The 25,942-nt window shown below is 38.2% G+C and overlaps 2 protein-coding genes across 2 annotated transcripts in view; one reads left to right on the top strand and one right to left on the bottom strand.

Moving 5' to 3' along the window:
• Window positions 1–658: 658 nt before the first annotated feature.
• On the bottom strand, window positions 659–3,401 carry Sec6 (Exocyst complex component Sec6). Its single transcript, XM_067144055.2, has one exon. It carries the CDS (start codon window positions 3,167–3,169, stop codon window positions 956–958), a length of 2,214 nt encoding a protein of 737 aa, XP_067000156.2. The 5' UTR covers window positions 3,170–3,401; the 3' UTR covers window positions 659–955.
• A 2,209-nt stretch (window positions 3,402–5,610) lies between these two features.
• Window positions 5,611–25,942, top strand: part of Glys (glycogen [starch] synthase) — a 146,292-nt gene continuing 125,960 nt past the window's right edge. Inside the window, exons 1-2 of the mRNA XM_067135130.2 lie at window positions 5,611–5,931; window positions 14,363–14,522. Coding sequence (XP_066991231.1) covers window positions 14,384–14,522 — 139 coding nt within the window. The 5' untranslated portion in view covers window positions 5,611–5,931; window positions 14,363–14,383. The remainder of the gene's footprint in view (window positions 5,932–14,362; window positions 14,523–25,942) is intronic.

Raw genomic sequence — 25,942 nt, 5'->3', positions numbered from 1 at the left:
CAGATACAATTTGTACTTATTCAAACATATTCAAACTGACTAAAAACACTACAATTCAACTTCCATATATCTACAGTACAAAGTCATCTGATCAAGTTTTCTGTTTATCGTGACTGGTGACAGCAAGAAGTCGTGCAGTGAAACAAAAAGGTAGAATAAACATGTTAAGTTACAAGAAAGCAAAAACACTTCAGAGATATAGCACAAGATATTCAGCAATCATGCTGTAAAGGTTTAATGTACCAAGCTTAATAATTGACATCATCATCATCATCACCTTTGTTATAAATATACTAGTAAGTGAATGTCACCTGTATAGATATCATGCCAATTTCAGCAATCTGTCCTCATCAAGAGATATTGTACTCCCACAGTTAATAATGATCAGCATTCCTGGTAGCACAATCAAGAACTCTAAGTAGAAAAAGTATTGTGCAGAGACATGTCTGTCGAATAAACAGCTAATGTGCTCATCGCAGTTATATTCCACTCTGACATAAAGAACGATAGCCAAGATGCAACCTGCAATCATGGGGGGAGAAAAAAAAAGAGCAAGCAAGCAAGCAAGCATATGTCTAGGGTACCAGTTTACAGTACCAGTATGTTATTGTTTACAATGAATTGAAGGAATTCAATATCAAGAAATTCAACAGAGGAATTCAAGGAAAGCACATATCAAATTTATAGAATACTGTACTTACACAAACTACAAAATTTATTCCATTAAAAGAGAATATATATTAAAATCAGCCTCTGTAAACATAATTCAGGAAACAATATAATACCGGTACACAAAGCATGTACAATGGGTAATAAATAAGTTAAACTTCTCTGGCTAAAAACACTACAATTCAACTTCCACATTAACTTATGATCTGTACAGTAATGTAACTCCTAACATAACAACTACTGCTAATCTATTCTCCAGAAGTCATACTTATTATACACTCTTGGCTCAAGAGATCTGAGAAAATATACTTTTTGGAACAGATGGTCTCTGTTTTGTTTTATTATTGCTCATAATGTATGCAACTTTCTCTCTAGTTTCAGAACGTGAAATATCACCGCGGAGACTAAGAAGATGAATCAAGTGATCTTGAGTCACATCAGGATATTTATCAACCAAACCATGAAGATCAAGTGATAAAATTTCTGGATCTTCAACCTTCAACACTTCAGCCAAAGTGATTATTATTTCAAATGGAGAATCAAAACTAGCTACTTTTGGAGCAATTCGGACAAAAAAGGTTTTCATTTTCTTAGCCTCCTCTATGATTTTTACTGCAGCATCACGTCTTTCTTCATAGCCCTTAAACGACAATTTCCTTTGTAACATTGCAGATATATAACGTCTAGCCACTAAGTTCTGAGCCTCTGTGATTACAAAGTCAAAGTTTCGAGCTCGAAGATGAATGTAATCCTGAAAATAATCTTCCAATGTTACACATATTGTGTCCACAGGTATACTACTAGACACCCATTTGCTGGTGATAAGATCTTGGAAGTGAAGTTCCAAATCCAAAAATGCTTCCTCAAGCAGAAACTTCACAGCTTCATCTCTCAGGTGCTGAAATGTATTAAGCAGGGCTTCAAATTTAACTCCCATTTCATTATCGTGAACACCAGGCCGCCAATAATGCTGCTTCATTTGTTGTGCAAGTTCTGTGAAACGCAGACAGTTATTTATAATAGTAATCATGTAATGAGTGAAGTATGGGCACTGACTTCGATCTTCAAAGTGTCTTATTTTGAACTCCAAAATGGCTTCTCGATATAACTTCCCATACTGAGTTACTTGATCCATACTCAATAAAAGAGCCTTAAAAGTTAAATCTTGGCAGATAGTCTTTGTAACATGTAGATTTTGATCAATCATTTGAAATATGATAACTGGAGCTGATGTATGGAAGTACCCTTCCTGATCATCACCCTCTGGAGGGACACCTTTGCTCCAGTCAATTTTCTCTGTTTCCAATGTTTTCTGCATCCATTCTCCGTAATTATTCTCCATATTCTTGAGATATTGATTTTGCAATTCCTGAACAACATCATTGCTAAGTAAAGGGCCGATCGAAGAGGTATCTACATTTAATTCAGGATGCTGCATAAGTTCTGGACCAGAGTACGTATTCATTATCCAAGACAACATAGAAACATATTCATTTCCCTCCAATCCATTCTGGATGACATAGAACAAATGACGTGAAAGGCAAGTATGATACATGTTCACAAATTTATTCACAATATCATAATGAGGGGGAAAACAAGGAATACACAGAGTTTTTACAACTCGCAGATCTTCCAAAATAAGCTGTCTAGTTAGTTCAAGGTATCTCACCAACCACATCTTGTCATCTGACCTCTCTTCTACTTGAGTACCTTCTATCCGCTGCGCAACCGCTTTTTCTAACACTTCCATTGCCATCTCACGCCACTTTTTAGGACGGCCAGGAGGCAAAAACCCACTCTGCTTCTGTCTCTGCAAGGCAAAGGCATCCGCCTTTTCTTCCCTTTCAATAATTCTTAAAGCAGTAACGATAACAGTGGGTTCTTTCCTGACGGTATTCAAGGTGCGACTAAGAACCAAACGCAGCTGTTTCTCCAACAAGTGGGAAAGAACTTCCACATCTTCAAAATATGTTTTTAGCATAATTTTATCAGCTGGAGCCTGATTTGGTAATTTATGAAGCTCATAAAGAAGATCATCTCTCGAATTTTCAAGATCAGTTAAACTCTGATGAGTATGAAGTAATTTGCCGTCGTTAATCCATTGTTTAGTTTTTTCCACACTTTCAGGGACTGTGAATATATGTTTTAAGTTTTCCATAGCAGTGACATATTGTGAATGTCTCATATTTTCTTCCCGAACATCTTGTAATTTAGAATACAACTCTGGCACAACTGAAAACGAATCTTCTATCCACTTCAAGTTCTCTTTGATGTCCTGGATATCCTGTAAAGCAGTCTGTAATTGATTAAGTCCTACACGAACACCATCCAATTGACTCTGCATTGCTGTCTTCAACATTGCCTCCACTGAAGCTTTCTTCCTACCAACACGCCTCTTATATTGTTCTACCTTCTCCAGTTGACCAGGTCTTTGCAGCATATTTATTACATGTTTGGCTGCTGTAGCTTTGGCTTCTGCTTCCAATTGCTCGACCTCCATTTCCGGAAGAATGAAATGCACTGAAAATGGAAATGTCTTTCCTATTGAAAATGACACGCACTGGTATTCACTGGGCAAAAGAAAGAAACGATCATGTTGATGAAATTAGCTATGACAAATTTCTCGTGGCAACGAAATGCAAGTAAGTCACAACACCGAACAACATAACCACAACTTTACAACACTTCTCTCTGATAACAACAGCTGATCAGTTGCTGACAACTACCGAATCGACAGCTTCAAGGTTTCAAGGATCGATATAACAAAATTTGTTGCGATATACTGCCAACTGTCAGTGTCAAAGGTGTCAAACCTGTCCAAACCACGTGAAACAACTGCAGCCTAACCACTGAACTATAGGTATTACCTATAGTTCAATGAGCCTAACCAAATACAGTAGGGTAGAGTAGTCCTCTTTCTAGCTCGTTGGGTAGAGTAGAGTCTATATGCTGTATTTGGCCCGTTGCCTACGCCAAAGAGAGGCCTACGCTATAATACAAGGCCTTGAAATGCACTCGTTGAAACGGGTTGCTTCCGAGTTCACCATTCAGCCGCTAGGATCGCGGACTTGCCCCCTTGTATTCGCATGGCCGTATATGTCAATAAGTAAAGTATATCTTAAATAAAAAGAACTGAATGTTTTTGCGAGTATTGACAGTACTTTATTTAAAGAGCGGTGCTTTATTGGCTTGGATATGTCATTGAAGTTTCAAAACTTTCCTTCTGAGGGGCTTCTTATCAAGTTTCAAAACTTTCTCCCTTCTACTTGAGTGGCTTAAAGCAATGTTGTCTAACAGAGGTCTCGGAAATTTTCATAGTAGAAAAAGAGGTGGTTTGTCGCCTTTACACTTTCCACACTTAATTTCACTGTTGAACATGTCTTTCGAAAAAATAAACGTACACCTTTTAGTAACTCTCTTCGGGACAAGTACTGCGTAGCGGAAGTGACAAATTCCGTCGTTCACTGCAGAAGTGCCACAGACGATTTTCGGTATCTGAGGGCTCCTCGATCTTGAAAACGAATAAGACACAATGTTGGACTTTGAGTAGCTGGAGAACAGATATGCTCTAAACAGCCTTTACAGTGTGTTTTTTCTTTTGCCAAATGAACCATAATGTCATTGTATTCCGCTTAGCGTCTTAGGTAGTTGAAGAAGAGCTCGATGTCATAGCTCGTTAGGTTCCTCAACAATGCATAATGCAAATGTATACTTATGAGGTATTTTACGCAGGCCACAGTGGACTGGGTAGTCAAGATCTATGCCTGACACATTTCTCTCAGGATTCTCTTTTACTTTCTCTGAATGCATTTTAAGTTTCTTAATATATGACAGGAAATCATTAATTAACCAACTGAGGAGTTCATCTTCAGTACTAAAAGTTGCTTTTTTTTTTCTTTTTTTTTTTTTTTGTTAGTGACTTTACATCCCACCGACACAGATAGGTATTATGGCGACGATGGGATAGGAAAGGCCTAGGAGTTGGAAGGAAGCGGCCGTGGCCTTAATTAAGGTACAGCCCCAGCATTTGCCTGGTGTCAAAATGGGAAACCACAGAAAACCATCTTCAGGGCTGCCGACAGTGGGATTCGAACCCACTATCTCCCGGATGCAAGCTCACAGCCGCGCGCCCCTAACCGTACGACCAACTCGCCCGGTTAAAAGATGCTCGTTTGTTCTCGTTCCTGAATATGTCCCATGTGAGGTGTTGCAGACGTTATGCGCATTGAACAATTTAAAATAAGCCATTTGATTTATGGAGCATTTTATTAAACTGGATTTTATGCTCTCGGGACAAAACCACCTCCATACTTTACAAACCAGAGATTGTTTCAGGGGAAAATACAATATTTTTAGCTCTTGTTATATTCATTTTCGTGAAATTTGTTGGGCAAATTATTTTCCTCGTTGGTTTCCTAATTTAAAATTTCTGAGTTTGAAGATGCCTCTCAAATGATTGCCGGTCACGGTAGCATAGTTTAAAAAAAGTCCAGTGACAAATTCTGGGATCGCCCGATTCTTATGACGTAACTCGGCTCAAAACTTAGGAATACTCACTGGAAACTTGTGAAACGAAATTCCACTACCTTTAATTTCTCGTGAATAAACTATGACTGGAACTGCGAATGCTTAACATCAGACAAATACATAATACATTCACAACCAACTCAGTTAATAAACACGTTAAAAGGCGCGAGCCTGGTCGACAGGGGGCAAGATAGCGATCCTATCGGCCCGGCACTGAACTTCAGTGTAACCACTTCCATAGCGTTTTACGGGCTCTATTTCCTTGTATTATAACGTAGGCAACGATTTGGCCTAACCAAGTTCTGTGAGGTCGATCAAGACCAGCTGCGAGTAGACTGTAGAATTTCGACCACCAAAGTCTTACGTCGATCGAGAAAAGTCTCAAAGTGTTTTGTGGTCGTGGTCGAACTTAATCTACAGTGTATCCAATTGTTGAGTGCAATTCTTTTTATGATTTTGTTGTTGTTAGGAAGCATGGCATTTAGCTGAGCGACAAGTAGGAAAAGTAACACAACGGAGGAGGTGGTAAACTGGCGAGAGTTTCGAGTCGCTGCTCTACGATGGAACGATGGAACAGTTTCGACAGCAGAGCACAGTACTATACATGATCCTTGGTACAGCCAGCGGGTACAGCTGAGCATGACCTTCATGTGCTTATAGGGGACATACATTTCTTGGCAGGAGATTAACGTGTGTGAGAGGTGGCTGGTTGTATTGTAATCTGCCCTGTTGTCGGTAAGTATAAATACAGTAGAGTACTCTGCTGGTGTTAACATAACGTGGGGGCGAGACGTAAAATACTGGGCAGCTATTTGAAAATCACTGTTCAAATTTTCCCCGGCCTTCTCACTTCATCTCGCAGTACACCTGTGAGCATCTACAGTATTCACGAAAACTTATTTTTAAATAACGTAACATAGTGTATCTTTGGCCTTTCGTAATTTTATGGACGCGGACTCGTTTTCTTCATAAAATACATGCATATAGCATGTATACGTACGGTGTTGTTTTGGTTACACTGCACTACAAACTCTCAGTTGACAGGTAAAAAAAAGTACGCTATGTTTGAATGCACATAGACTGATTTCCACATTTTTTGAGGACAAACGAAAAAAATGTTTTTGATGAATATGGCATCATCAGAAACTTAACAAGGAATGTTTCATAACTATGTTCCTCTCCTCTAGTAAAACCAGACCAGAAAATTTCAATCATGAACTAATGTATCTGGCCCAGCATTATCCTCTTCAATGTATGCCATTAACAAAAGATCAAACAATAGATTTTTAGAGGACATTGATAAGATTGTGAAAGGATTAGCTAAGGAACTCGGACCTCCTCATGATTGTCCTGATGGAATGTTATATGCTCCCAAAATGTATCGAGGTTTGGCGCTAAGAGGGCCACCTGGGAAGCATCAATTCAGCATATTAATCTATGTAATACCATGCTACACGTTAATGACACCCATTTGCACTTCCTCAGAAATCTTCCATCGGTAAAGACTTCAGCCCTATCTAACCTAAACAACTTGCCAACCGAAGCCATTGATTGGACTGGTAGATGCGTATGGAAGCAACTTCGGAATTATGCCTTTAAGACCTGGACAAGGCATAGTACCATGAGAGGCAAGGGAGTCGTTCTGTACTTGTATGTCCTTCAAACTAATTCATGGGTGAGCAATAGTAAGGGGATTTCATGCTCCAAACGGACAAATGCTCTGAAGATGTCATGCAACATTACAGCATTCATGCAGTACTAGGTCGATGTTCCAGCACAACCTGCTGCCGTTTTCCAGACTTCAGTGAGATTTAAATTCTTGGACATGTGCTGGGCTCATGTCCCAAAGGTGAATTGCTGGTGAACGCAAGATATCATAAAGTGCAATTTGGACTATCTGTCATACTATATGAAGGTCTGTTTGCAAAGTATTTGGTGGTAAATATTATCAAACTCTGGTAATGAAAAGCCAAACACAGCATGTCTTCTTTGAGATGTCTGTTGTATATTCACTTATCTTGAAAAGTTTGCTTTGCAACTTCTGAGTTGCTAAGCATTTTTTTTTTTTTTTCATTTTTTTTTTTTCATTTTTTTTTTTTTTTTCAGGGCATGCTAAGTATTTATGTTGGGCAATATGCTCTAAGTGCAATTCTAAGTGAGATAATATGGTTCATTGTCAACCACTTAACAGCTGGCTCTTCACAGTATCTACATTTTTATACAAATAGATCGGTTAAGGAATGAATGACTGTTCTTTATACCTATAGGGCCTATCTGTTATTCTTTTTTTGGTTAAGAGATAGGCCTACTGGTAATAATAATATTAGTTTTACACTCCACTAACTACTTTTACGGTTTTTGGAGATGCTAAGGAGCCAGAATTTTATACCACAGGAGAACTTTTGTGTGCTAATTCATCTACTGACACAAGGCTGGTGTATATGAGCACTTTCAAATACCAACTGAGGTAGGAATTAACCCACCATGTTGTGATTAGAAGGCCAGCACTCTGCTGCCCGAGTTACTTAGCCAGGCAGGACCAAAATTGAAGTTGAAAATCAGCACAATAGGGAAGACATTCAACTGCAGTCAACTCTGATAAAACTAGTCCAGAAGGATAGTGTGCACGTTCTACAAATGAGCCAACATGACTGGTGCAAGTTTCTACATATACAGGAAAATTTATAGAATACTTTTAATAACCTAAATAGATACAATTTTTTACAATCACCCCTCTGATATAGCTCTTGCAATAGCCTGCAAAAAAAACTTTTTTTGTACGTTAACAGACTAAAATAGATGAGTTTTATTAATTTTGTAATGCTGAATTCAAAAATGAATTTTGTTTTGCCTTATCACGTCTGGTTAAATTGCAATTGTACACTGTGTTATTTTGTCGTTACGAAAATATTTCAATGCTTAGTGTTGATTGAATAACACCTGCAGAGTAGAGAGAGAAAACATAGAAACTAAACAAGTTAGCAAGCAACGTAAATGATACATAAATTGTAATCTTACTCGCATTTACTCGGTCGCATTTTGCCATTTCCCATAGAATTTGTGTATTTTTGAAGTTCGAGTGCTCTCTGGAAGGTTTGTCACGTGCAATCAACCAACAGTAATCAGCCGTCATATTTACATCCCAACATCTCTGGTAGCACCATTATGCATCTTTGAAATCCTGGTGGAACCTTTCACCTTGCTTTCACTTACGGGTCCTAAATTTGGAGGGAGGTAGTCGCAGATGTGACGTTAAGAAATGAAGTTTTAGGCTCATATTACAACCGAGTTGGTTAAACTTGTCTAGTTTACAATTTTTTTGTATAGAGGGTCCTTGATGTTGCCAAGGAATTTTGTCACTACTTCATTGAATGTTGAATTGAATTTTGGTCTTCATTTCTGTGAAATATTTGTCCATCAGTTTACGAATCTGTGGTCCATCAAATACTCCTTTGATTTTTGGATGTGGTTGTTGTGGTTCTACAACAGATAAGTCACCTTAATGTGGTTCTACAACAGATAACAGTCACCGTAATGTAACAAAGTCCACAAGGTTTCATAGTAGCAGTCAAAGGGACGCACCATCATTCAAATATTATGAAAGAAACAAATCAACTCCTCAAGATTTTGGATCGACGTCCCTTTTGACTAAATACCTTATAAATACAAACTACTACCAACGGAAAATCTCATCGTAAAAACAAGACTAGTTCGATGAAACTAACTAATGCAATATTTTACTGCCCAAAACTATTAAATTACAGTAGCAAGCCTCAAAATTAAAACAAGAAGCTGAATTCCAAACGGATCAAGATTTAAATCTTAAGACACCAATAAGTTTTAACTATAATTATGACTCAAGTTTTAACATAGAAGTCAAATTACAATTGTTTTTAATGAACTAGAACTTTGAGAAAACAATTTTAGCCAAATTTTCAACATTTGAAGACACTGTGTTTTGGATGTCAATATCTTTAGAATTAATGGTTATTCCAATTTTAGTATAGTCATTCATATTGTTAAACTGTTAATAAATACATACATACATACATTATCATTATAGACTGTTATGCCTTTCAGCGTTCAGTCTGCAAGCCTCTGAGAATTTACTAAACGTCGCCACAATGTTCGATTTGCAACTAGTGTTGTGGCCTCATTTAGTTCTATACCTCTTATCTTTAAATCGTTAGAAACTGAGTCTAACCATCATCGTCTTGGTCTCCCTCTACTTCTCTTACCCTCCATAACAGAGTCCATTATTCTCCTGGGTAACCTATCCTCCTCCATTCGCCTCACATGACCCCACCACCGAAGCCGGTTTATGCGTACAGCTTCATCCATCGAGTTCATTCCTAAATTAGCCTTTATCTCCTCATTCCGAGTACCCTCCTGCCATTGTTCCCACCTGTTAGTACCAGCAATCATTCTCGCTACTTTCATGTCTGTTACTTCTAACTTATGAATAAGATATCCTGAGTCCACCCAGCTTTCGCTCCCGTAAAGCAGAGTTGGTCTGAAAACAGACCGATGTAAAGATAGTTTCGTCTGGGAGCTGACTTCCTTCTTACAGAATACTGCTGATCGCAACTGCAAACTCACTGCATTAGCTTTACTACACCTTGATTCAATCTCACTTACTATATTACCATCCTGGGAGAACACACAACCTAAATACTTGAAATTATCGACCTGTTCTAGCTTTGTATCACCAATCTGACATTCAATTCTATTGAATTTCTTACCTACTGACATCAATTTAGTCTTCGAGAGGCTAATTTTCATACCATACTCATTGCACCTATTTTCAAGTTCCAAGATATTAGACTGCAGGCTTTCGGCACAGTCTGCCATTAAGACCAAGTCGTCAGCATAGGTCAAACTGCTTACTACATTTCCACCTAACTGAATCCCTCCCTGCCATTTTATACCTTTCAGCAGATGATCCATGAAAACTACAAACAGCAAAGGTGAAAGATTACAGCCTTGTCTAACTCCTGTAAGTACCCTGAACCAAGAACTCATTCTACCATCAATTCTCACTGAACCCCAATTGTCAACATAAATGCCTTTGATTGATTTTAATAATCTACCTTTAATTCCATAGTCCCCCAGTATGGCGAACATCTTTTCCCTCGGTACCCTGTCATGCTTTCTCTAGATCTACGAAACATAAACACAACTGCCTATTCCTCTCGTAGCATTTTTCAATTACCTGGCGCATACTGAAAATCTGATCCTGACAGCCTCTCTGTGGTCTGAAACCACACTGGTTTTCATCCAACTTCCTCTCAACGACTGATCGCACCCTCCCTTCCAGGATGCCAGTGAATACTTTGCCTGGTATACTTATCAATGAGATACCTCGATAGTTGTTGCAATCCTTCCTGTTCCCTTGCTTATAGATAGGTGCAGTTACTGCTTTCGTCCAATCTGAAGGTACCTTACCAAAACTCCACGCTAATTTTACTACTCTATGTAGCCATTTCATCCCTGCCTTCCCACTGTACTTCACCATTTCAGGTCTAATTTCATCTATTCCTGCTGCCTTATGACAATGGAGTTTACTTACTATCCTTTCCACTTCCTCAAGCATAATTTCACCAACATCCTTTTCCTCCTCCCCATGAGCTTGGCTGTTTGCAACACCACCATGATGATTTCCTTTTACATTAAGAAGATGTTCAAAATATTCCCTCCACCTCTCCACTGATTCCCTGGGATCTATTATGAGTTCACCTGAATTACTCAAAACACTGTTCATTTCCTTTTTCCCTCCCTTCCTAAGATTCTTTATTACTGTCCAGAAAGGTTTCCCTGCTGCTTGACCTAGCCTTTCCAGGTTATTACCAAAATCTTCCCATGACTTCTTTTTGGATTCAACAAATATTTGTTTCGCTCTGTTTCTTTCATCTACGTACCAATCCCTGTCTGCCTTGGCCCTTGTTTGGAGCCATTTCTGATAAGCCTTCTTGTTACGTTTACAGGCTGCTCTCACTTCATCATTCCACCAAGATGTTCGCCTTTTCCCATCTTTACACACATTTGTTCCTAGGCATTCCCTTGCTGTTTCTACTACAGCATCCCTGTATGCCACCCATTCACTTTCTATATCCTGAACTTGCTTACTGTCTACTGTTCGAAACTTCTCACTAATCATATCCATGTACTTCTGTCTAATTTCCTCGTCCTGGAGACTTTCTACCCTTATTCGTTTGCAGACAGATTTCACTTTCTCTACCCTAGGCCTAGAGCTACTTAGTTCACTACAGATCAGATAGTGGTCTGTATCATCGAAAAATCCGCGAAAAACTCGTACATTCCTAACAGATTTCCTGAATTCAAATTCTGTTAAGATATAGTCTATTATGGATCTGGTACCCCTAGCCTCCCATGTGTAGCGGTGAATAGCCTTATGCTTGAAGAATGTATTCGTAACAGCTAAACCCATACTAGCACAGAAGTCCAGCAAACACTTCCCATTTCCATTAGCTTCCATATCTTCCCCACATTTACCAATCACCCTTTCGTATCCTTCAGTTCTGTTCCCAACTCTCGCATTGAAATCGCCCATTAGCACTATTCTATCCTTGTTGTTGACCCTGACCACGATGTCACTCAATGCTTCATAAAACTTGTCAACTTCATCCTCATCTGCACCCTCACATGGTGAATACACGGACACAATTTTTGTCCTAATTCCTCCCACTGACAAATCTACCCACATCATTCGCTCATTTACGCGCCTAACAGAAACTATGTTGCGTGCAATGGTATTCCTGATAAGGAGCCCTACCCCAGCCTCTACCCTTCCCTTTCTAACACCCGTCAAGTACACTTTATAATCTCCTATCTCTTCCTCATTATCTCCCCTTACCCGAATATCACTTACTCCTAGCACATCCAGATGCATCCTCTTTGCTGACTCAGCCAGTTCTACCTTTTTTCTTCCATAAGCCCCATTAATATTGATAGCTCCCCATCGAATTCCATTTCGTTCGCCAAGTTGTTTCCAAGGAGTCCCTCGCCTGTCAAATGGGAGTGGGACTCCATTACTCCCATAGGTCCGAGGCTTGCTTAAAGTGTTCTAAGCTCGGTAAATTCACGAAGCAGGATGCTGCCCTACTTGCACATAGTCCAAGTGAGGATCTCTCCTCTAACGGGTTATGGACCACCGGTGAGTTGTATAGTCCTAGCCGCCTGAGCACAAGGAGGGCCAGGACTCAGAATATGTCCGAGATGCCCACTCCCATTCCATAGCAACTGGTATCCCGACTCTCAGGACCACTTACTAGACCACTCAGCCGTTGCCCATGGTTCACGAACTAGGACGTGACTACAGTAACCCATAAACATGAACCATAAATTCCTATGTTTATATATTTATATTTATATTATTATATTTATATTATATTTATATATTTTATTACTTTATTGTTAGAATTATAATTAAGCACAAATTTGTCAAAACTAATCAAATACGACAGGTCTTAACCTTGAGATGATTATATAGGCTGAGGATGCTTGAAATTCAAGCGAAACATGTCCCTATAAAACAGTGTTGTAGCATTATGATCTAACAACATAAAACCAATTGTATTGAAAAGGTGGGATATAAAAAATCAGTATATTATATCAGCATATTATTACTCTGCCACATGCCGTCCCTAGATATATGAACCATGAACATAACTGTCTATTCCTCGAAACATTTTCAATTACCTGGTGCATATTGAAAATTGGATTCTGACAGCCTCTCTGGGGGTCTGAAACCACACTGGTTTTCATCCATCTTACTCGTAACCACTGATTGCAACCTCCCTTCTAGAATGCCAGTGAATACCTCGCCTGGTGTACTGGTCAGTAAAATACCTCGATAGTTGTTGCAATCTTTTCTGTTCCTTCCTTATATATAGGTGCAATTACTGCTGTCGTCCAATCAGAAGGTACCTTACTAGCATTTCATGCTAATCTTATTACTCTATGAAGCCATTTTATCCCTGCCTTCCCACTATATTTCACCATTTCAGGATTAATTTCATCTATTCCTGCTGCTTTGTGACTATGGAGTTTATTCAATTAAAAATAGGAAAGAATTTCCACCAATCAATACTTGTTTATTGCTTATATTAAGCTACAGGACCGGTTTCGACCCCACATACAAGGTCATCTTCAGCTGAACCATGAATACATATTTATATGATGAAGCTTTGATTAAATTGCATTGTCAAGGGAATGTCATATGATGATGTGCATTTAGTCACGTACAAATGGGGCATGTCTTAACGTGAATTGGCATATGTCAGTATGTACAATAATGCAACTGTATGTCTAAAATATTATGTTGAGGTCCTAAAATTAGTGTATAAAACATATTTTCACTTAAACTAACTTATATATATATGTACAGGATAAAATACAATATATAAAAAAAAAATTTTCGTGCACATGAACAATCGTATCTTGCTTGTTGGTCAATTCATCAACTCTCGTATTTAAGTCCAATTTTCAGTTGTACACTCAGCTGCTGTTCTTGGAGTTTAAAAGATATGGTTGTAAAATTGTAAAGATTATAGATTACGATATGGAGTTTATTTACCAACCTATCCACTTCATCGAGTGTAATTTCAGCATCATCATTGTCTTCCTCCCCATGTGTTCGGTTGTTCGCCACTTCACCAGGAAGATTTCCTTTTACGTTGAGAAGTATTTAAAAATATTCCTTCCACCTGTCCATTCATTCCTTAGCATCTATTATGCGTTCACCTGATTTAGCCTAAACTCTAATCATCGTCTTTTTCACTCCCGTTCTAAGATTCTTTATTACTATCCAGAAAGGTTTCCCTGCTGCTTGACCTAGCCTTTTTTGAGGTTCTTACCAAAATCTTTCCATGATTTCTTCTTGGATTTAACAACTATTCGTTTTGCTCTGTTTCTTTCATCTCGGGCAATTCCTTGTCTGAATTGGTCCCTGTTTGGAGCCATTTTTTTATATGCCTTTTTGTTTTTTTTAACAACCTGCTCTTACTTAATCATTCTAGAGAGATATTCGCTTTTTGTCATCTTTACACACAGATTGAACTGTGTAAAAAAAACTATAAAATATATTTCTCTATTTCTTAACTGTATACCAGTGATAAGATAATTTTCTTTTTCCCTTTTCTATTAGGTAGTGTAAAAAAAAAAAAACATGTCGAGGGAACGAGCATCTCGCAGATTTTATCGCTCTGGAAGTTCAAGTGAGTTACTCTCATTTATGGATAAGGGGCAGCTTGCTCAGTGTGAAAACAGATGGACCTTTGAGACAGCCTGGGAAGTAGCCAATAAAGGTACGTACTTATTTGTTTTCTTACTAAATTTGCCTTGAAAAAAATTAATTAAATAAATGACTTACCTATTACCTGATCAAAATATACTATTAATCTATTTCTTTCTACCATCTGGTCTACAAAAGGAGTACAAATATACCTTCATTAGCTTATTGCAGTGCTGAACTTCAATTTGATATTTAAGGATGGTTGTTCAGCAAATACCACATCCTTCTGTTGATCTCAGCATTTACTGCATCCTCTTAAGAAGTCTCATGCAATGTCTGATTTACATTTATTCTTCTGCTTCCTGTTGTGTATAGGTTATGTATCTAATGGAATCCTTCTGGACATAACATTTCAACTTAATATTTTTCCAGTGATGAAGTGCTTGCATTCTTGTTTATGATTACATACAAATTCTAGTGCAATATCTCCTTTCAGAATGATGTTTCAATCAATCACCATTGATCTGCATTCAGGGCTGCCACCCAGGTGGTAGATTCACTATCAGTTGTTTACCTAGTCTTTTCTTGTTGTTTTTTTTTTTTTGCTAGGGGCTTTACGTCGCGCTGACACAGATAGGTCTTATGGCGACGATGGGATAGGAAAGACCTAGGAGTTGGAAGGAAGCGGCCATGGCCTTAATTAAGGTACAGCCTCAGCATTTGCCTGGTGTGAAAATGGGAAACCACGGAAAACCATTTTCAGGGCTGCCGATAGTGGGATTCGAACCTACTATCTCCTGGATGCAAGCTCACAGCCGCGCGCCTCTACGCGCATGGCCAACTTGCCCGGTCTAGTCTTTTCTTAAATTATTTTGAAGTAGTTGGAATGCTTCACACATCTTGCTTGATAAATTATTCCATTCCCTAATTCGTCTTTCTGCAATTGAATATTTGCCCAATTTCTCATCTTGAATTTCAACTTTATCTTCATTTTATGGTTTTCCAACTATTAAAAACTCCACCAAAGTTTATTTATCTACTAACTTCATTCCAAACCATCTCTCCACTGACAGCTCAATACATTCTGCTTACATTAAATCGGTGGAATTTACTTTTATTGATTTAATATATACAATACTATACAATTGTGTGTTGGAAAAAATCATGCGGGAATGGAATAAGATGTGTCAACCTAACATCAAGATTGGTAGAAAAATAAGACTCAATTGTTCAGCATTCGCTGATGATCTTGCACTACTTGCTAATGATATGGAAGAAGCTAAATTGCAAATAGAAGAACTTGATAACATAACAAGGAAAGTTGGATTGCAAATTTCATATAAAAAAACAGAAATAATGCCAACCTTCCCTGTTACAGCACCAACCATTACCTTAGCCAATACCAAACAAATTAAAATTGTGAATAAGTTTAAATATCTTTATTGAAATTATAACTTGGAACACCAATGAAAAATCATCAATAGAAAGCAGAACATTTAAGTTTAAAAAAAGCACAACTAATTACATGGCCAACGTACAAGAAAAAATCTCTTTCAATAAATGCTAAACTTCAACATTACTGTTCCATCATTAAACCTGAAGCGACTTATGCTGTGAAACACTATTTAAATTGAACACCAAAGCAACAACTGATACACTGCAAAAGGTTGACAGAAGGATACTCAGAACAATCATTAATAAAAAACATCAGGTGGAGGGACAATGGAGATTATTGCCTAATGCAGTGGTTTATAGGGAAAGTGAATCTATAGTAGATACGATGAGAAAAAGAAGAATTGCCTTTCTGTCATCTTTCTAGATTAAATGATAATAGGATAATAAAACAACTATTTAATTACTTTTGGAAAAGTAAAACAAAAAATAATTGGTTTAAAGAAGTTCAGAATGATTTAGAAGAGCTGAATATTACAATGAAGCAAATTGAAAACAGAGAAGAAAAAAGGATTCTCAAGAACAAACAAATAAGATTGTCATTAAAAACTGTACAACACAAACAATATGTCATATCTGATGAAGAAAGGTCAGCCAGAATGAAGAGGTTTTGGGAAAGGAAGAAGATGATGCAAGCTAAATCTTCGGTTAATTCTTTGTTAACGTAAATGTATTTGGGTTTGATTTAAGAGCTCCAATGTGGGCGTAAACTATGTAAATAAATAATAATACTATACTATTGTGATGCTATATACAGTATAGTGTCAAAGAGGTTGAAGTTTACTTCTATTGATTTAATGTAAAGAAGATTTTATATGGGAAATGAAGCTGATATCTTGTGAACATTCTGCTTAGTCAAGCTGTTTATCTCCTTACTTCCAAGTCATCCCAGCCTAAAGTTTGTAATATTTTTGTAACACTACTCCTTTTTTTCATCCCAATGGTTCATGGTGTGGATTACTGTAGTCACGTCCTAGTTCGTGAACCATGGGCAATGGCTGAGTGGTCTAGTAAGTGGTCCTGAAAGTCGGTATACCAGTTGCTGTGGAATGGGAGTGGGCATCTTGGACATATTCTGAATCATAGCCCTCCTTGTGCTCAAGCGGCTAGGACTATGCAATCCACTGGTGGTCCCTAACCCGAGAGGAGAGATCCTCACTTGGACTATGTGCAAGGGTAGCATCCTGCTTTATAGAATTTTTCATCGAGCACGCTCAGAACATTTGAAGTGAGCCTTGGACGTATGGGAGTAACAGAGTCCCACTTCCATTTGACAGGAGAGGGTCTCCATGGAAACAACATGGCGAATGAAATGGAATTTGATAGGGAGCTATCAATATTAATGGGGCATGTGGAAGAAAGAAAGTAGAACTGGCTGAGTCATCAAAGAGGATACATCTAGATGTGTTAGGAGTTAATGATATTTGGGTAAGGGAAGATAACGAGGAAGGGATAGGAGATTATAAAGTGTACTTCATGGGTGTTAAAAAAGGGAAGGGCAGAGTGTGGGGTAGAACTGCTCATCAGGAATAATATTGCATGCAAGATAGTTTCTGTTAGGCACGCAAATGAGCGAATAATGTTGGTAGATTTGGCAGTTGGAAGAATTAGAATGAGAATTGCCTCGGTGTATTCACCATGTGAGGGTGCAGATGAGGATGAAGTTGACAAGTTTTATGAAGTATTGAGTGACATCATAGTCAGGGTCCACAACAAGGATAGAATAGTGCAATTGGGCGATTTCAATGCGAGAGTTGGAAATCAAACTTAAGGAAAGATATGGAAGCTAATACGAATGGGAACCATTTGCTGGATTTCTGTGCTAGTATGGAATTATCATTTAAAAATGCATTCTTCAAGCATAACGCTATTCACTGCTACACATGGAAGAGTAGGAGCACCAGATCCATAATAGACTACAGTAGAGTCTCGATTATCTAAACAGGACCTGGAGCACGTCGGATGACCGAAAATTTCGGATAATACAGAATAACTTCGAAAACAAACTAAAACAAACATGAAGTCTATACTGTGTTACTAAATCAATGACACTTTTTACGGCACTCTGTTTATTGAATTGTCAATTCAATTGTACAGTACATGCAGTATTGAACGAAAACATTCCAAATGTCTTACGAAAAGGAACTTGTCAACAATGTCTGCTTGCCTGCTGATTCACGTTTTCTTGCTGCGAGATCCCACCATCGACGGAAAGTCAACACCTCCGTTGTGCTTGCTTCCAGCTGTTGCTCAACGTAGGTTAATGCCATTTCCAATTCACTTAATCCTTCACTGTTAGACATCGTTTTCTCCTTTTGTTCTGTATGCCTCGCTCTTCTTCTTCATCATCCTCATTTTCTTTAGCATTCACAAACTCAGTAATATCAGGGTCAGTTAGTTCAAACAGCTGATCTTGTGCACACCACTTACTCACATCTTGAGTCGTACCATCCTCACAGCCAGGACGCAATTCAGACCGCGCTATCCAGTATGCGATGTCTTTCATGTTGATTCGTTTTGATTTTTCTATCATGTTGTTGTCATTGTCCATTTCCTCTATCAGGGATGAAAGGAGTTTCCGTCGATATTTCCTCTTCAATATTTCCAGCACGTATTGGTCTATTGGCTGGCATAATGACATCACGTTAGTAGAGAGGAACATGACTTTGATGTCACCACTTCTAAGTTGCTCTTCATTTGGGTGTGATGGAGCATTGTCTAGTAGAAGAAAAGCTTTTCTAGGGAGATTATTTGAAGATAGAAATTGTTCTACATCTGGAACAAACTGCACAAAAAACCAGTCTTTAATGATGTCAGCAGACATCCAGGCAGCCTTCTGATTTGTGTAATGGACTGGAACAGCATTAACAGAAATGTTTTTAAATGCCCTAAGCTTCTTTGCTTTACCGATCATAAGCAATTTAGCTTTTAAGTTCCCAGTAACATTACTACAGGCAAGAAGAATAACTCTTTCCTTACTACGCTTGTAGCCAGGTGCAGACGTCTCGGGTTGGGCTGCGAGAGCTTATGATGGCAGCATATTGAAATTTAGCCCAGTCTCATCACAATTAAAAATCTGATCACTGGTTAATCCTTTAGCAAGAATTATTTCTTGAAATTCCTTTTTAAATTTCACACCCTCATCAGATTTAGCTGACAGTTTTTCTCCACAGATATTAAGCTGCATAATGCCGTACCGTTTTTTCCACCGATCAAGCCACCCGACACTGGTAGTAACATTAGGGTCCCCTTCATTAAACTCCTCCTGAAAATACACTGCCTTTTCTTCCAGAATGGGGCCAGATATTGGCAGGCCCGTTTCCCAGTCTTGAGTGAACCAAAGAAATAGTGTTTCGCTTACTTTTTCGTACTCACATTTTTTCATTGTTTTTCTGATTTTCAGTGCATCACTTGTTGCTCTGGTATATCACCACTTTTCAATTTCTTCCCTCGTTTTCTTTAGTCTCATACTGTAACACGTCCAACAACATAATTTATGCCACTTTTCGAAGAGTTTCCCCATTGTCCAGTCTTTTTAACACACACAACTTGTCTTCCATAGAAACAATCACTTTCTTCGGTTTACTCACCATACTCAGAGGATATGAAAACTATAACATCCGCACCCAACCAATACTACACTGAACAATGACTGAAGACTCGTTGCACCTGTCCTTGAGAAAATACCGGTCCTACCGCCAGCTGTCAGGCCAGTGGTGTTCCCACGGTCACACCCTCCACACCAGGTGTGCCAGAATTTAGTCTTACCAGAAGTTCAAAATTATGTCTACCAGTGTCGGATAACACAGAATGTCGGATAAGCGAAGGTCGGTTGAGCAAGACTTACTGTATATCATAACCAACTTTCAATTCAGGAAATCTGTGAGGGTATTCCAGGGATTTATTTGATGATACAGACCATTATCTGATATGTAGTGAACTATCTCTAGGCCTAGGATAGAGAAAGTGAAATATGTCTGTAGACTGATAAGGGTAGAAAATCTCCAGAACAAGAAAATAAGGCAGAAGTACGTGGATATGATTTGTGAAAAGTTACAAACAGTGGACAGTAAGCAGCTTCAGGATCTAGGAAGAGAATAGGTGGCATACAGTGATGATGTAGTATTAACAGCAAGGGAATGTCTAGGAACAACTGTGTGAAAGGATGGGAAAAAGCAAACATCTCGGTGGAATGATAAAAGTGAGAGCAGCTTGTAAATGTGAAAAGAAGGCTCATCAGAAATGGCTTCAAACATGGACTAACGCAGAAAAGGAATTGTATATAGAAGAAATGTTAAGAGAAAAACACATGCTGTAATTGTGGAATCCAAGAAGATGATGTTGGTAATAACTTGGAGAGGTTAGGTCAAGCAGCAGGGAAACCTTTCTGGGCAGCAATAAGGAAACTTAGGAAGGGAGGGTAAAAGGAAATGAATACTGTTTTGGGTAAATCATAAACTCATAATAGGTCCCAAGGAATCAGTGGACAGGAGGAACGAATATTTTGAATATCTTCTCAATGCAAAAAGGTATCTTCCTTGTAATGTCGCAAACAGCCAAGCTTATGGGGAGGAGGACAATGATGTTAGTGAAATTACACTTGATGAAGTGGAAAGTATGGTAAATAAACTCCCTTGTCATAATGCACCATGAATAGATGAAATTAGGCCTAAAATGGTGAATTATAGTGGGAAAGCAGGGAAAAAATGGCTTCATAGAGTAATAAGATTAGCATGGAGTGTTAGTAAGATACCTTCATATTGGACAAAAGCAGTAATGGCACCTATCTATAAGCAAGGGAGCAGGAAGGATTGCAGGTATTGAGGTATCTCATTAATCGGTATACCAGGCAAAGTGTTCACTGGCATCTTGGAAGCGAGGGTGCAATCAGTGGTTGAGAGGAAGTTGGATGAAAATCAGTGTGGTTTCAGATCACAGATGGGCTGTCAGGATCAGATTTTCAGTATGTGGCAGGTAGTTGAAAAATGCTTCGGGAGGAATAGATATTTATGTTTATTTTTCATAGATCTAGAGAAGGCAAATGACAGATTACCGAGGGAAAAATGTTCGCCATACTGGGAGACTGTTGGATTAAGGATAGATTATTAAAAATCAATCAAAGGTATTTATGTTGACAATTGGGCTGCAGTGAGAATTGACAGTAGAATAAGTTCTTGCTTCAAGGTAATTAATTACTGGTGTTGGACAAGGCTGTAATCTTTCACCTTTGTTGTTCATAGTTTACTGGATCATCTGCTGAAAGTTATTAAGTGGCAGGGAGGGATTCAGTTAGGTGAAAATGTAGTAAGCAGTCTAACTTATGCTGACAACCTAGTCTTAATGGCAAATTGTGCCAAAAGCCTGCAGTCTAATATCTTGGAACATGAAAATAGGTGCAATGAGTATGGTATTAAAATTAGTCTCTCTAAGACTAAATTGATGTCAGTAGGTAAGAAATTGAAGAGAATTGAATGTCACATTTGGAATACAAAGCTGGAACAGGTAGGTAATTTCAAGTATTTAGGATGTATTTTCTCCCAAGGTGGTAGTATAGTAAGTGAGATTGAGTCCAGGTGCAGTGAAGCTAATGCAGTGAGCTCGCAGGTGCGATCAACAGTATTCTATAAGAAGGAAGTCAGCTCCCGCACGAAACTATCTTTACGTCAGTCTGTTTTCAGATCAACTTTGCTTTATGGGAGTGAAATCGTGGTGGACTCAGGATATTTTATTCATAAGCTAGAAGTAGCAGACATGAAAGTAGTGAGAATGATTGCTGGTACACGCATGTGGGAACAATGGCAGAGGGGTACTGCTAGGAATGTGGAAATAAAGGCTAAGTTAGGAATGAACTCGATGGATGATGCTGTATGCATAAACCGGCTTCGGTGGTGGGTCATGTCAGGCGAATGGAGGAGGATAGGTTATCTACGAAAATAATGGACTCTGTTATGGAGGGTAAGAGGTGTAGAGGGAGACCAAGACGATGTTGGTTAGACTCATTTTCCAACAGTTTAAAGATAAGAGGTATAGTACTAAACGAGGTCACAGAACTAGTTACAAATAGATGATTGTGGTGGTGATTAGTAAATTCAGAGGCTTGCAGACTGAATGCTTAACAGCATAATAGTCTATAATGAAGATGTATATACTCTTTTGTCAGAAATCAGCCAGAATAACTCATGCTGCTTTCCTTTCATCTCTTCCACTTCTTGTATCAAGTAATCTTGGTGAGGGTCCCATACACTAGAACCATACCCTAATTGTAATGCCCTCCAGGAAGCCATAGTCGGAAAATCACATTTCTTAATTTTATATCCGGATAGTAGATAAATTTGTGATAATTTCTGTGAAAACCAAAAGTCTCCAGCTTAAAAACTGATTTCTTTATGTAACTTCAAGTTGCAAGACAGAGTTTATTGAATTTCAAGAAAATGGACTGGAAAATGGGGTATAGTAATCCGATTTTATATATATATATATATATATAAGAAAATCTGACTGTTTCACTGGATAAAGGAATATCAGCTTGGCGTATTAAAATGTTTTTCATAACCATTTAGGAGTTTTATTCTCCAGAAATTAAATGTGTAAACTTGTTCAAAATTTGAAAAAAATTAAAAAGGAAGTTTTAGTCTTGCGGCACTCATATACGCAGTAGTTCTCTCTGAAGATGTAATAATAATAATAATAATAACAACAATGTTGGATTTTTAAAAAGATTGTTCTGAAACTACACACAGTCAGTACCGTATTAATTAATGATTTACATTATTAATCTGTCTTGTATCTTGTAGTTACAAAACTGAATTGTTGCTCATTTTTCTGGAAAGTTCTTAATTAGTCTACATATTTCTTTTTGTTTTGTGCACACAATCCATCTTGCTACTTGGCCCAGGTTCAGTGGCCTTAATGTTGCCTGGCCTTTGATACAATGAATCCCTTGTTTCTACTGTACAGTACTTTCAAATAGATATTTTGTCCTTTTTGCGAACATGCCTTTTACTTCCAACTTCTTGGGTAGGTTATAAGGAAGATTTATCTGGCTCTCAATTAGAGTTGACTGTCTAATTTTTGTTGACACATAATGACCCCGGGCATATTCCTTTTCACAGTAAAATGACAAAGATGTGATATAAGGAACTTTTTTCCAACCATGTTGCCAGTCCTGCATATTTATTAACAGCTCGCTGGTTTCTTTTCCGATGATGATAGCTTTGTTAAGTTTTGACTCGGGTGCTATCTTAAATGACTGAAACAGTATCTGTCAGAGAAGAAGTATGTGTCATGCGGCACTTTATTTTTATGAGACCAAAAGTCCCGTCACAAAAGAATTTCGTATGACCCACTGGCAGAAAAGAAATTGTTATTTCTTCATGTTGTCGTTGTCGGCAGTTACTCGTTTCAGAGTTTACAGATTTCCTGCCTAATAGCTCCCTTCAATTCACAACAGTTTGTGTTTAAACTTCTGGTGACTGTACAAACCAATTTGTGCATAGAACATACGTCCACACATCGCACAGCTAAGGGACGGGAGAGATCTTGGTTGGGTTTGAAGTTTGTTTTCCTGTCGCTTAATATCTTCATGTCTGCAGCGTTCTTGTTCGAAGTGTTGAACTGAGGCACAGACACTTTGCTGTCAAAGTAAACGGTCCTTGGCAAGTTTTCCCAGGTTTGTAGGTTTCTTTCCGCCATCTTTAAGGTTTGTTTCAGTTGGTCTTTGAAACGTCTCAGAGGGGCACCCCGTGGTCTTCAACTGGAGCTAAGTTCACCATAGAGGATCTGGCGCGGTAGTCTGGTGTCATTCATACGGCGCACATGTCCTGCCCATCTGAGGCGATGGGAAACAATCAATGCTTCTACACTCTTAGGACATGCTTTCTCGAGAACTTCAACATTAGAGACAGTTTTCTCACTTGATGTTTATGATTTTCTTCATGTAAACCTGACATAACTCTCCACATGGTAATATTATTTTGATTTTGTGCGATGCACTTGTCAGCATGAAGAAACAAATCACAGCACCTTAGTTAAAATTACCAGTTATAAAATATGCAACCCAGTAAATGTCTGTACTATACATTATCTTGATTCACAAGCTGGTTATTTCATATTTTAGTACATACAAGAAGACAATGCAGGAACTTCATTTAAGAAAGCATACCTAAGGTTGCCAATGTTAAATTCCCATTGTGATTTAAGGTATGGTTTTGTTAGACTGCACAGTATCTTTCCAAGGTTATTTTGAAGCCTTTTCCATATGGTCACATCACTATCATTCCTTTCATCACGTAATTCAAGGATCAGACTAATAGATGACACTTTTTTCCTTCAAAGCATGAATTTTTGTCGTGCGACTTACGGTATGGTTTCCTGGAGAGTGTGACAGGCACTTATACCCCTTCCCCGTTACCTCCATACTATAACCACTAATACACTTATAACCATATGAAGATATTTGTAACCTTTATTTACAGTCCTGTTTATGTTATTAACCCATTGAAGATTAAATGTGTGCTTTAGTTATGCTTGGATTCAAATTCTTAATTTTCTGTGCTCTTAAATCTACCAGTATTATCTTATTGGTAATCAGTGCTTCCTTATTCTTATATTAATCATGATCATTTTCAACCTGTTCTTTAAAATATATTTATATATCCTCTTCTCTTATCTTCCTCATTATCTTAATGCTATCTAAAGTTACATGAATATTGAGCAGAATTGGTGCAGCTGGTTAGTCATACATTATTTAGATGGTTTGTGTCAGACTTTTACTGTCCTAAAATACTGCGCATATTAAGTAACAGTGTTTCACTCCCAGAACATTTTGGCAGTGATCCTCGTGATGCTCTTGCCTAGTGACCTTGCCATGATGTTTGTGTGGCTAGGCAGTGTGCCAAGGACACATTTACTGATAGACTGCTGCTTCACAAACATATTTTTTTTGCATTATTCATAAGACTGAAACCTACATATAGATCATTGTTTGGTAATTATAAATGGTTAATGAATCTTGAAGCCCAGACTCGTCTGAGATGTAAAGTTTACAGTGCACTGCATATAGTATAGTCCGCACACTTTATGTTGGTGCATTTGTGTACGGGGGTGAGGAGTAAGGAGGGAGGTGTCCCGGTATCGATACTGCTGCCAACCGAAGGAAAATGAAATCTGAATTGAATCGAGAATATGATTGATCGATACGAAGTTTCTAAACCGTTATCATCTTAAGCCAACAACTATGTCACATACACATTATATAACATTATAAAACATTTCTCGATGCGAATCTTGTTCCTAGCATGAATTCTATACTTTGGATTTGTTGTGTAAACAACAACAGTACTAGTACGTAAAGTGTACGCCAGATGTCGCACAACGATGCTTAAGCGATTCATAGTTTGTGTTTCAAAGGTTGCCAGTACGAATCTCGAAGATCGCCGAGGTCGACCGATTCAGCACTAAGGTGTAAATGCACCAACATAAAGTGTGCGGATAATATAGGCTAGAATAAGTTTGTCTCTTTCATCAACCTGTCTGTATGATCCTTGGCTTTGATATTATGAAAGGAACTGAAGAACAATATATGCCAGTAAGACCATTTCTTATGCAGCCTATCTTTATGATGAATGGTATGTCGTTTGGCTTGGGCTTGGAGGACTGCTCTGTGATAACACCTCCTGTGTTGAGGAAAGCAACATGAAATTACACTGACTGGCAAAAATAAGTGGATCATTTCCATTTTTTAAAATTGTATTTATTTATTTACCTGAAACCCTGTTTTGCTTTTATTGATAATAGAACACATTGCAAAGAGTTTCCCCTATGTGCAATATTCTCAACATAAAAGTTCCCTGTGATATTTTTGAAAATATTATTTTATGGTATTGTTAAAAATTTTGCACATTTTTGCAGTTTTACTGAATAGGATTACAGTGATGCTGGCGTATCTTAATACACTACCTTCCACCTGAATATTTTGCCTATGACCACTTTTCTCACACTAGTACACCCCCTGTGGGTGGGGGCGGTAGAATAACACCCACG

This window comes from Anabrus simplex, chromosome 1, assembly GCF_040414725.1.
Source record: "Anabrus simplex isolate iqAnaSimp1 chromosome 1, ASM4041472v1, whole genome shotgun sequence".
NCBI lineage: Eukaryota > Metazoa > Arthropoda > Insecta > Orthoptera > Tettigoniidae > Anabrus > Anabrus simplex.
The sequence above is the reverse complement of the archived record's forward strand: the minus strand, read 5'-3'. Positions and strand labels throughout refer to the sequence as shown.

Bases quoted from the DNA above. Each gene is read 5' to 3' on its own strand.
- Sec6 (XM_067144055.2), bottom strand. From the start codon at position 3,169: ATGGAGGTCGAGCAATTGGAAGCAGAAGCCAAAGCTACAGCAGCCAAA.